Below are 13,279 nucleotides of genomic sequence, written 5' to 3'. Positions count from 1 at the left end.
TTTGCTCTACTGCACTAAGAGTAACCTGGTTAGGTCATGAGCAAATCCAAGGCTTATAATATGACTCAACTGAATGCAAAAAAATACATGTTGATACATGCTAACCAAGTTCAATCTCAAGTTTGTTTAGTAGTCCAGTGTTTCTCCTATATTCATTTAGCAAAGGTGGCCCAGCGGTGGCCCTAGCGGTAGCAATCTCTCGTCCCAACGGCTCCACCCTACACTATGCACGTGTGTGTGTACGTGTCCCGCTGTAAAGTGAGTTAGTCGATGAGCATGGCAAGACGTGTGTGCTCATGAGTGGGACCCAGGTGATATGATGACTCAAGCCTCTGCAACTCTTCCACCTGAATAAGGAGCTATTATCGGCCTCTGCAACTGTACCTCTGCTCTCACACAGCTGAGACTGCCGAAGCTGCTACTGTAGAATGCAGAGAGCCGTTTGCATTTTGGATTGCAGCCCCAGTTGGATAACATAGTACTACCATCTGCGAAAAACCTTACCTCAGCTAAGTTGTTGGCTACAGTATATCTAGAATGTGTCATGAGTCAGGACCGAGCGATCACAATAGTGATCAATATTTTTCAAGATGTTTCAGTTTGGTGACAGGTGTTCTTATGTTGAGATGTCAACACAAGACAATGTCTATGATACCTGAATGTCTTTGGGTTTCATGACAGATAAACACATCTAACCTTTGTGACAGTGTTTGGTCTGCTCCTACCTTTCCGTTGGCTTTGGTCTTGCTGCTGCTGTGGTTGTTGTTGGGGGTGGGGTTGGCATCCTCATGGACCCGGTCCAGGAGCCAGAGCAGGAACTCCAGGGCATCGTGCTGAGAGTTCCCCCTGAACTGCGAGCCGTACTTGGACACAATACTCTGGGGACAGACAGGGAGGAGGAAATCAGATGAGGACATTACAAAAGACATAAAACTACTTTCCAACAATCTACAGTAGAAGCTCAAAGATATTAACCTTAGAGTTACAGGCTGACCGGTCAACCAAACAGGGAATATCGAACACAGTCAAAAAATTATGTAGGCTATGCAGTCTGTTGGCTAAATACTCTGAGGAAAGACAGGGAAGAAGAGATTAGATATGGACTAGAAAATAAATATCAGTTAGGTTTCCAGCAAAGTCCTTTAAATCTTCCGACAAAATACATGAGCTGAGAGTTTGAAAAAGAAACTACTGTTCAGAGTATTTATTTTTAGGAAACGTTGTCTGGTGGTAAGTAAACAGCGTCTTTCGACAGTGTATTCAATCAGCTCCCCTTAGGCTCGGGGAGTAACTGATGACATGTAAACAGTTACATGTTATTTGATAACAGAAAAATGTCAGGGGTTCTTAAACTTTTTCACGCAGGCCCCCCATTACTACAAAATCTATGGGCTAAAAAACCTAGCTAAAAAACATTAGCTGACATGGGCAAGTTGATCTGGACATTTCTGACATGTTATAAATAGCTCTCAAAGGTATGCAAAGACTAACATGAACAGAAGAAAACTGATGATGCACTACCCAATTTCGAAATTGCACCTATTACAACTTTCAAGAGTAAGTTGAAAGCCAGACTGAGTTCCTTAAAAATATATTTTTCTAAACTTGGGTCTGGGGCTTTTTTCAAGTTTTTCTTGGCCCCTTAGTTCCAGTGAAGGGAAATCTTAACGCTTCAGCATACAATGACAATCTAAACAATTATGTGCTTCCAACTTTGTGGCAACAGTTTGGGGAAGGCCCTTTCCTGTTTCAAAGCAAGGTCCATACAGAAATGGTTTGTCGAGATCGGTGTGGAAGAACTTGACTGGCCTGCACAGAGCCCTGACCTAAACCCCATCGAACACCTATGGGATGAATTGAAATGCTGACTGCGAGCCAGGCCTAATCGCCCAACATCAGTGCCCGACCTCACTAATGCTCTTGTGACTGAATGGAAGCAAGTCCCTGCAGCAGTGTTCCAACATCTAGTGGAAAGCCTACCCAGAAGAATGGAGGCCGTTAAAGCAGAAAAGAGGGGGGCCGACTCCATATTAATTAGAGGTCGACCGATTAATCGGAATGGCTGATTAATTAGGGCCGATTTCAAGGTTTCATAACAATCGGTAATCGGCATTTGGACACCGATTATGCCCGATTACATTGCACTCCACGAGGAGACTGCGTGGCAGGCTGACTACCTGTTACCGAGTGCAGCAAGGAGCCAAGGTAAGTTGCTAGCTAGCATTAAACTTATCTTATAAAAAACAATCAATCTTAACATAATCACAAGTTAACTACACATGGTTGATGATATTACTTGTTTATCTAGCTTGTCCTGCGTTGCATATAATCAATGCGGTGCCTGTTAATTTATCATTGAATCACAGCCTACTTCGCCAAACGGGTGATGATTTAACAAGCGCATTCGCGAAAAAAGCACTGTCGTTGCACCAATGTGTAACTAACCATAAACATGAATGCCTTTCTTAAAATCAATACACAAGTAAAACATTTTAAACCTGCATATTTAGTTAATATTGCCTGCTAACATTAATTTCTTTTAACTAGAGAAATTGTGTCACTTCTCTTGCGTTCTGTGCAACAGAGTCAGGGTATATGCAGCAGTTTGGGCCGCCTGGCTCGTTGCAAACTGTGTGAAGACCATTTCTTCCTAACAAAGACCGTAATTAATTTGCCAGAATTGTACATAATTATGACATAACATTGAAGGTGTGCAATGTAACAGCAATATTTAGACTTAGAGTTGCCGCCCGTTCGATAAAATACGGAACGGTTCCGTATTTCACTGAAAGAATAAACGTTTTGTTTTCCAAATTATAGTTTCCGGATTATACCATATTAATGACCTAAGGCTCGTATTTCTGTGTGTTATTATATTATTATTAAGTCTATGATTTGACAGAGCAGTCTGACTGAGCGGTGGTAGGCAGCAGCAGGCTCGTAAGCTTTCATTCAAACAGCACTTTCCTGCGTTTGCCAGCAGTCCTTCGAGGTCTTCAAGTATTACACTGTTTATGACTTCAAGCCTATCAACTCCCGAGATTAGGCTGGCAATACTAAAGTGCCTATAAGAACATCCAATAGTCAAAGGTATATGAAATCCAAATGGTATAGAGAGAAATAGTCCTATAATTCCTATAATAACTTCAACCTAAAACTTCTTACCTGGGAATATTGAAGACTCATGTTAAAAGGAACCACCAGCTTTCATATGTTCTCATGTTCTGAGCAAGGAACTTAAACGTTAGCTTTTTTACATGGCACATATTGCACTTTTACTTTTTTCTCCAAGACTGTGTTTTTGCATTATTTAAACCAAATTGAACATATTTCATTATTAATTTGAGACTAAATTGATTTTTATTTATGTATTATATTAAGTTAAAATAAAAGTGTTCATTGTTCATTTAGTATTGTTGTAATTGTCTTCATTACAAATATATATATAAACATCGGCCAATTAATCGGCATCAGCTTTTTTTGGTCCTCCAATAATCGGTATCGGCGTTGAAAAATCCTAATCGGTCGACCTCTAATATTAATGCCCATGATTTTGGAATGAGATGTTAGGTGAGCAGGTGTCCACATAGTTTTGGTCATGTAGTATATATTATGACACCTTTCTGTTTTGTCAATGACATTACATTTTGCATTGAAAATATGGAAAGTTAAAGTGTGTTCCACCTGAGCGAGTCTGATGAAAGTCAGAGACCACTATGTCTACGATGACACACCAAATGCATTTGATTGATCATTGTTGTCTTGTTCTAATGCCTCTTAAGGGTAAAGTAATCCAAAAGTAATGGAAAATAATCAGATTACGTTACCAAGTTTGGGCAATCCAAAAGTTACGTTACTCATTACAATTTTGGTTAAGTAACTAGTAACTGTAACATTTAGAAAGTAATCAACCCAACCCTGGCTCTCCTTGAGACAGTGACGGGCATAGCTAATAACAACACCATCAGGACATCCAGGTGGCTACTTTCCATTCCCACCAGCCATCGCTCTCTCTCCCTCTCTCCTTCTCTCTTCTCTCCCCCCTCCACTCTCTCCATTCCTCCCTCCGCCCTCTGAGTAACAAAGCCCGATCCCAGACGCTCCTCCACGCTTCATAAAAAATTGCTGCATCACACCGCCAGTGTTCTAAATATAAACATGGGACAGGATGCGAGGCCCCCTACCTCCCTACTACCTGAGATGGACCAGTAATGAGCTTAATCATTATGAAGGGGGCCCTCCGAGGGAGAGGGCATGTTGACTGTGGCTGTATCTGAAATGGCATCCTATTCCCTATGTAGTGCACTCCTTTTGACAAGGGTTCTGGTCAAAAGTAGTGCACTATATAGGGAATAGCGTGCCATTTTGGACACAGCCCTTTTCACTAATCCTAGTCCCTCTCTCTGCCTATCAAAGGACAGTGCAGTTATGTTATGGTATGTTGCTACCCCAGAAAGGGTAAAAGGGAAAGGGGGAAACAGAGTCGGAGGTGGCGGAGAGAGTGGTGGGGACAGAAACCGATGTGTCCAAGGTTACCGTGGGCCCGCTGTGTCTGGGAAGCAGAAACCTGATGACATCTCAGAGCTGTGATGGCTTCATTAGGACAGGGGGTTGAGAGAAGGAGGGCTTGGAAAGAGGGGTTATGTTCTGCTGCGTGCACACATTTTGTTTTGTTGACGCCCAGAGGTGATCCTGCTACTACGGCATGCTAATGGGTCTGCACAGCAGCACTGTTGCTAAGAAAGTAAGGACCCCATCCCATCCTTCAAAAACAGATTGCACTTCTTGTTCAAAGGAATTCCCCTTGATATCTGCATGGACATATCAACATAGTCTCTACTTTTCACACCCACCCTATGCCTGAGAGGAGATAGAGGCGTAATCCCACCAAAGTAGTACGAATAAGATTCTCATTTTGAGGCCTGTTTGAGTAAGCCTGTATCAGCCTCCATTTATCATCATCATCATAACCAACCAAATTACAGACAGACAGCTTAGACACCTGACACTAACATTTAATGACTGGCCATGAAAGTGCCAAAACAAACATGATATACTGTGTTTCTGTCCCCACGGGGAGCATGGGAATAATCATCCAGGCTATTTGGTAAACACTGAAGGGATTTGAGAGAACCTGGGTGTAAAATGTGTTGGTTGGGACATTTTGAATCAGATAGCCAAAGATTACTATGTCAGGAAGAAATGTCAAATGTGTTTTACACATAGTTTGTTGGATTGAATGATTTATGACTTTGTGTGTGTCACTGTGTGATGCCAGACCATATTTGCTCCCCTCTTAAAAAGTTGTTTGTATTCCTCACCTGTCTTTAGGGTACTGCTGGTCTCCATGGTGAAGACGCATCTTATTCCATAACCACAGTAAACATAGGCAGACTATACGGTACTACAGTGCACTCTCCTTCCGCCATGTCATGGTGCCTTGCAAGTTACTTTTTACTAGAGAGGTGAAGCAAACATTTGCTGGAGGGTGAGACTAGAGACAGATAGAGAGATAGAAACGATTGCAAACACTCAAAATACAGTTGAGGGTGACCTAACCTAGCCTCTTAAATAAACACAGGTACACCATTAACCTGCACAGTCTCCAGGGGCAGTTGACAAAGTTGCCCTCTCTCACCCTCTCACATCTTAGAAGAGGTTGAGACCCCCACATTCAGGCAATAACATCACACACACACACACACACACACACACACACACACACACACACACACACACACACACACACACACACACACACACACACACACACACACACACACACACACACACACACACACACACACACACACACACACACCACGCCTGCCCTGGCATCCAAGACAGTAAGCTGGAGAGTGTTTGACTTTCCCCTCTTTAGCGTTGGTCTCACAAGTACCCCACATCACCTTCACTGTAAACAGCTAGGTATAAGGAGAGCTCCGTCGGGACTAGGAATGTGCCATACATTAACAAAATGACTCCTCTCCTTCAAAAACACATTTACAGGGTCACCCCAACTCACCTCACCCCAGCCTGGCCTGTCAAATGGACCTTGTTAGATTCCACAATGACAGTCTGGGAGGGAGAACCATGAGGAATTATGACATTACATAAGCTTTAGAGATTGTGATGTTGACACACACAAGCAAGCGCTTGGGCACACACACACGCAAGAGCAGATGTTGCTGCCTAGTGGGAATGAGCCTAGACGGTATCCATCACCATCATTTCTGGCACCTCCATTCCTTTTACATTTTTCTGCAGCAGCCTTGTGTTGCTGGTTGGCCATCCTCTCCTCCGCTGACCAGGCAGACACTGACGGGGCATCACTTAATTCCTCTCCTGCCCTGCCTCTCCTTCCATTCCCTCCACTCAATAAAGCCTCCCCCTTCTGCTCCCTCTTTTCCCCCCATACTCTACCTCCCTCGTTCCCTCTCTCATTTTCACCATTCTTTCCACTCATCAATCTCAGCTGAGCTCCAGACGACCCAGCCTCCCCCCGTTTCTCCCCTGGAGAGAAACACAAACCTCGGCCCGCCACAGTCCCGGCCACCAAGCAAATGCTCTTGCCTGTCTCCTGGCTCCCCACGCTAGACGGCCCCGTCTGAGTTTTTTAAGCCCAAAACTGATCCTGATTAATCTGAGTTATACTGTATCTGAATTCACCCCCAAAAATATATATGATGGCAGCGGACGTACTAGTCTGGATGCTAGACTTCATGTTCATGTATTCACCTCCAAAAGAATGAAAACCACTATTTATTATGGCAAGACAACATAAGATTTTGGATGCAAGGCTCTCCAAGATTTCATTTCCCCAAGAGTCTCGGCAACATAACATGAAATCCTCCTCCAGATATAATGCCAGTGTATCGACAGAGTAAAGCCCAAAGCCCAAAGCCTTTGCCTCGTCTCCGCGACGACGACCCTAATGTGGGATTTACTACCATCAAGAATAGAGAAGGAAACAAAGGATGAATTGCGATTGGTCATAATCATCTCTGAGTGGTTTACAGCCTGGGAAAGGCTCTCTGTTAACACTACTGTAATGGAGAAGTTTAAACTCCTATAGCTGCATCCCAAATGGTACCGTACTTCCTATAAAGTGCATTACTTTTGAGCAGGGCCCATAGGGCTCTGGTAAAAAAAGATAGTGCACTTTGTAGGTAATAGGGTGCCATTTGGGACACAAACGCGACGACTTACAGTGGAGGCAGTAAATGTGAAATTGTGTGGGAAGAACGAGGGTCTGAGCTGTTACTGTATCCTAATGGCACAATTACTAGTACATATTTGAGGTGGCCAAACGTCAGCCCTACCACGTAATTTACATTAAAGTTGAACAATGGAGTAAAATAACTTCATCATTTGGGATATGGTAGGGTAAGACAGTTGTACTAAGCTCATGAGACATTTGTGTGGTATTCTTCAAGAATCAATGGGTGTTCTGTATATCATTAATTAAAATGACCACTGAACAGCTGTAAATATTGTAGATTGCTCCTTTAAAGGTTTCTCAGCCATTCCCTTCACTAAGATAAAGTGGGGAGTAATGTCGTTCCAGCCACCTTCTACGTGATTGGGTGGTCTTACAGCCTAGTGTAGGTGAAATTGATTTCCCCCCCCCCCCCCCCCCGTTGAACCTAGACCATTAATCATGGTGGTGAATACATCCATCAGAAATTCACTCAAATTGCAGTACTTACATAGCCATATCACAGAAATATTTCTCACTGTGTTTTTCATTATGTTGTTTTGTCAGAGCTTTTTGGGTCAAATTAAGTAGTAGCACCCTGACAATCTCTGAGTAGAGAGAGAGAGAGAGAGAGAGAGAGAGAGAGAGAGAGAGAGAGAGAGAGAGAGAGAGAGAGAGACTGTGTGTGTGAGTACCGTAGCTCTTGAAAGAAAGCAGAGACAGGAAAACACAAACACTGCATCTCCGCCTGTGCTCCAAAACAACCAACATGACACCCACTCACACCCACCACCCCCTACACAGGAGTCATGGAGAACATTGATACAACCACCACCTCCAGACTCAGCAAGGAAAGTGAGGGAAGGGAAAAGCTTGCAGAGCCATCTTTTATCCTCACTCAGGCACTGTTGAACTTGTTAACCAGGCCAATGCCTCTGACTAGTGCTCTTTAAAAGCACACTGACATTGACAATAACAATTAGCTGTCAAAGAACCACTGTGCAGAATCCTTCCTCATCACAAACTAGTAACATTCATACAGGGGACAGGAGTAAATTGATGGGTGGGTGTTTTCCTGTCTGCCAAACACTTTTCTTGTTTGTTTTGGAGCTCACTGCTGCACTCTCCACACGCACCAGTGGAGCTTGCTCAGTAGGGGGTCTCCACCTTTCCCAGAGTAAATGCACTGGGCTGCACTGCTACAGCAGTAAACATCCTCATCTCACCCAAAGAGGACCAACAGATATAAATCAGTGTATTGTTCAAGTCAAAGCCATCAGTACAACTGCAGTGAGAGGAGGGAATGAATGAGAATGAATGAATGGGAATACATATACCCAAAGGCAATTGATTATTCAATAGATCTAGTACTACATTTCGAGAGACTGCACACAAAACTTAACATATAAACTTCAAAAAGTATCTCACTTTGCCCTACCTGTTCTGAAGCTTATGAAACCCTTCACCTCAAAGCCCTCTATCTTTGCATCGCAGTTCGATTTCCACAAATTACTGCTGGAATCATAATTAGCTTAGAGCCTATTAGCCGAACCAAATCAAAATGTTCTAATACAGAATTCTGGTACCATCTATATTTGCAGCATAGGTCCAAAGGTTCCAGTAAATGAGAGTGAGCAATGTCATTCACCCAGGCCCAGGGGTATTAGCTTTTGGCACCGTGCCCCTGGATGATCAGCCACAGGTGTCCCTGTGAGGCCAGACCATAGACATACAGTTGAAGTCGGAAGTTTACATACACTTAGGTTGGAGTCATTAAAACTCGTTTTTCAACCACTCCACAAATTTCTTGTTAACAAACTATAGTATTGGCAAGTCGGTTAGGACATCTACTTTGTGCATGACACAAGTAATTTTTACAACAATTGTATACAGACAGATTATTTCACTTATAATTCACTGTACCACAATTCCAGTGGGTCAGAAGTTTACATACACTTAGTTGGCTGTGCCTTTAAACAGCTTGGAAATTCCAGAAAATGATGTCATGGCTTTAGAAGCTTCTGATAGGCTAATTGACATCATTTGAGTCAATTGGAGGTGTACCTATGGATGTATTTCAAGGCCTACCTTCAAACTCAGTGCCTCTTTGCTTGACATCATGGGAAAATCAAAAGAAATCAGCCAAGACGTCGGAACTTTTTTGTTGTTGATCTCTGGTTCATCCTTGGGAGCAATTTCTAAATGCCTGAAGGTACCACGTTCATCTGTGCAAACAATAGTACACAAGTATAAACACCATGGGACCACACAGCCGTCATACTGCTCAGGAAAGAGACGCGTTCTGTCTCCTAGAGATAAACATACTTTGGTGCGAAAAGTGCAAATCAATCCCAGAACAACAGCAAAGGACCTTGTGAAGATGCTGGAGGAAACAGGTACAAAAGTATCTATATCCACAGTAAAACAAGTCCTATTTCGACATAACCTGAAAGGCCACTCAGCCAGGAAGAAGCCACTGCTCCAAAACCGCCATAAAATAAGCCAGACTACGGTTTGCAACTGCACATGGGGACAAAGTTCATACTTTTTGGAGAAATGTCCTCTGGTCTGATGAAATAAAAAGGGAACTGTTTGACCATAATGACCATCGTTATGTTTGGAGGAAAAAGGGGGAGGCTTGCAAGCCGAAGAACACCATCCCAACCGTGAAGCACGGGTGTGGCAGCATCATGTTGTGGGGGTGCTTTGCTGCAGGAGGGACTGGTGCACTTCACAAAATAAATGGCATCACGCGTAGAGGTCGACCGATTAATCGGAATGGCCGATTAATTAGGGCCGATTTCAAGTTTTCATAACAATCGGTAATCGGCATTTTTGTACACCGATTATGGCCGATTACATTGCACTCCACGAGGAGATGCGTGGAAGGCTGACTACCTGTTATGCGAGTGCAGCAAGGAGCCAAGGTAAGGTGCTAGCTAGCATTAAATGTATCTTATAAAAAACAATCAATCTTAACATAATCACTAGTTAACTACACATGTTGATGATATTACTAGTTTATCTAGCTTGTCCTGCGTTGCATATAATCGATGCGGTGCCTGTTAATTTATCATTGAATCACAGCCTACTTCACCAAACAGGTGATTTAACGAGCGCATTCGCGAAAAAAGCACTGTCGTTGCACCAATGTGTACCTAACCATAAACATCAACGCCTTTCTTAAAATCAATACACAAGTATATATTTTTAAACCTGCATATTTAGTTAATATTGCCTACTAACATTAATTTATTTTAACTAGAGAAATTGTGTCACTTCTCTTGCGTTCTGTGCAACAGAGTCAGGGTATATGCAGCAGTTTGGGCCGCCTGGCTCGTTGCAAACTGTGTGAAGACTATTTCTTCCTAACAAAGACATCCAACTTCGCCAAACGGGGGATGATTTAACAAAAGCGCATTTGCGAAAAAAGCACAATCATTGCACGAATGTACCTAACCATAAACATCAATGCCTTTCTTAAAATCAATACACAGAAGTATATATTTTTTAAACCTGCCTATTTAGTTAAATGAAATTCATGTTAGCAGGCAATATTAACTAGGCAAATTGTGTCACTTCTCTTGCGTTCATTGCACGCAGAGTCAGGGTATATGCAACAGTTTGGGCCGCCTGGCTCGTTGCAAACTAATTTGCCAGAATTTTACATAATTACGACATAACATTGAAGGTTGTGCAATGTAACAACAATATTGTCACGTCCTGACCAGTAAAGGGGTCATTTTGGTATTGTAGTTTGGTCAGGACGTGGCAGGGGTGTGTTTGTTTTGTGTGTTTCGGGGTTTTGTTGTATGTTCTATATTTTCTATTTTTATGTTCCATTCTATGTTGTGTATTTCTTTGTGTTGGCCTGGTATGGCTCTCAATCAGGGACAGCTGTACATCGTTGTCGCTGATTGGGAGCCATACTTAGGTAGCCCTTTGTCCCCCTGTCTTTTGTAGGAAGTTGATTTTGCATTGCTGTGTGTGTAGCCTGCAAAACTGTCGAGCTGTCGTTCGGTTTCTTGTTTTTGTTTAGTGTTCAATAAAAGTTAAAGATGAGCACTCAACCCGCTGCGCCTTGGTCCATTCACTACGACGGCCGTTACAAATATTTAGACTTATGGATGCCACCCGTATTTCACTGAAAGAATAAACGTTTTGTTTTCGAAATTATAGTTTCAGGATTTTACCATAATAATGACCTAAGGCTCGTATTTCTGTGTGTTATTATATTATAATTAAGTCTATGATTTGATAGCGCAGCCTGACTGAGCAGTGGTAGGCAGCAGCAGGCACGTAAGCATTCATTCAAACAGCATTTTCCTGCATTTGCCAGCAGCTCTTCGCAATGCTTCAAGCATTGCGCTGTTTATGACTTCAAGCCTATCACCTCCCGAGATTAGGCTGGCAATACTAAAGTACCTATTAGAACATCCAATAGTCAAAGGTATATGAAATACAAATGGTATAGAGAGAAATAGTCCTATAATAACTACAACCTAAAACTTCTTACCTGGGAATATTGAAGACTCATGTTAAAAGGAACCACCAGCTTTCATATGTTCTCATGTTCTGAGCAAGGAACTTAAACGTTAGCTTTTTTTACATGGCACATATTGCACTTTTACTTTCTTCTCCAACACTTTGTTTTTGCATTATTTAAACCAAATTGAACATGTTTCATTATTTATTTGAGACTAAATTGATTTTATTGATGTATTATATTAAGTTAAAATAAGTGTTCATTGTTCATGCAGTATTGTTGTAATTGTCATTATTACAAATATATATATAAAAATCGGCCGATTAATCGGTACCGGCTTTTTGACCCGCCAATAATCGGTATTGGTATCGGCGTTGAAAAATCATAATCGGTCGCCCTCTAATCGCAAGGAAGGAAAATTATGTGGATATATTGAAGCAACATCTCAAGACAACAGTCAGGAAGTTAAAGCTTGGTCGCAAATGGGTCTTCCAAATGGACAATGACCCCAAGCATACTTCCAAAGTTGTGGCAAAATGGCTTAAGGACAACAAAGTCAAGGTATTGGAGTGGCCATCACAAATCCCTGACCTCAATCCCATAGAAAATTTGTGGGCAGAACTGAAAAAGCGTGTGCGAGCAAGGAGGCCTACAAACCTGACTCAGTTACACCAGCTCTGTCAGGAGGAATAGGCCAAAATTGGGAAGCTTGTGGAAGGCTACTCGAACCGTTTGACCCAAATTAAACAATTTAAAGGCAATGCTACCAAATACTAATTGAGTGTATGTAAACTTCTGACCCACTGGGAATGTGATGAAAGAAATAAAAGCTGAAATAAATAATTCTCTCTACTATTATTCTGACATTTCACATTCTTAAAATAAAGTGGTGATCCTAACTGACCTAAGACGGGGAATTTTTACTAGGATTACATGTCAGGAATTGTGAAAAACTGAGTTTAAATGTATTTGGCTAAAGTGCATGTAAACTTCCGACTTCAACTGTACATATTCATACATCATCAGGCCAGACAGACACCTGCGCAGACTCAGCCGTCTGGTGTCCTGGCAGTCCCTGACCACTGTGTTGACTTGGTCTGGCTCACTCTCATCAGCATTCGGTAAACTCAGTGCACCACCCCTGCATGTGAAGTACCACTCCCTTCCACCCAGTAAGGACATCCAGGGAATGCAGACAAGCCACCTCACCAGGGTTTGTGGCAGGTGGGAGCCACAGAGCACACACACAGCATGCTTATTAGTTAGAAAATGTGCCCTGATGTGTGGTCAATGGTCATTAAGCAATAGGCATTGACACATGGTTTGGACCATGTTTGTGTGGGGAGAAAAGAAAAAGAGAACCCGAATTTCGACATTAATCCAAACATATGGGAGTTTTGACACTGCCTGTACTGCTAGTACATGTCTCACCTGTTTTGACAGTTGCCACAGGCTCCTCCCCTGAAATACTACCTGTCTGCTTACACGGAAATAGGACGTGAGAACTGTTGAGTCGGTTCTGACTAGAGGGAGTACAGCTACGACCGGAAATGACTTTTTTGCAGCAGGTTAAGAGAATTTACGCAGCAGGTTAA

General features: G+C 42.5%; 1 protein-coding gene across 2 annotated transcripts in view; it reads right to left on the bottom strand.

The window, feature by feature from the left end:
- Window positions 1-13,279, bottom strand: part of LOC115178534 (ubiquitin carboxyl-terminal hydrolase 43) — a 149,355-nt gene that overhangs the window by 132,550 nt on the left and 3,526 nt on the right. For both annotated transcript variants that reach the window (XM_029739781.1, XM_029739782.1), the window contains exon 2: window positions 726-878. In XM_029739781.1, coding sequence (XP_029595641.1) covers window positions 726-878 — 153 coding nt within the window. The remainder of the gene's footprint in view (window positions 1-725; window positions 879-13,279) is intronic.

The sequence above is a fragment of the Salmo trutta genome, chromosome 38 (assembly GCF_901001165.1).
Source record: "Salmo trutta chromosome 38, fSalTru1.1, whole genome shotgun sequence".
NCBI classification, from domain to species: domain Eukaryota; kingdom Metazoa; phylum Chordata; class Actinopteri; order Salmoniformes; family Salmonidae; genus Salmo; species Salmo trutta.
This window is presented reverse-complemented; position numbering and strand designations above follow the sequence as displayed.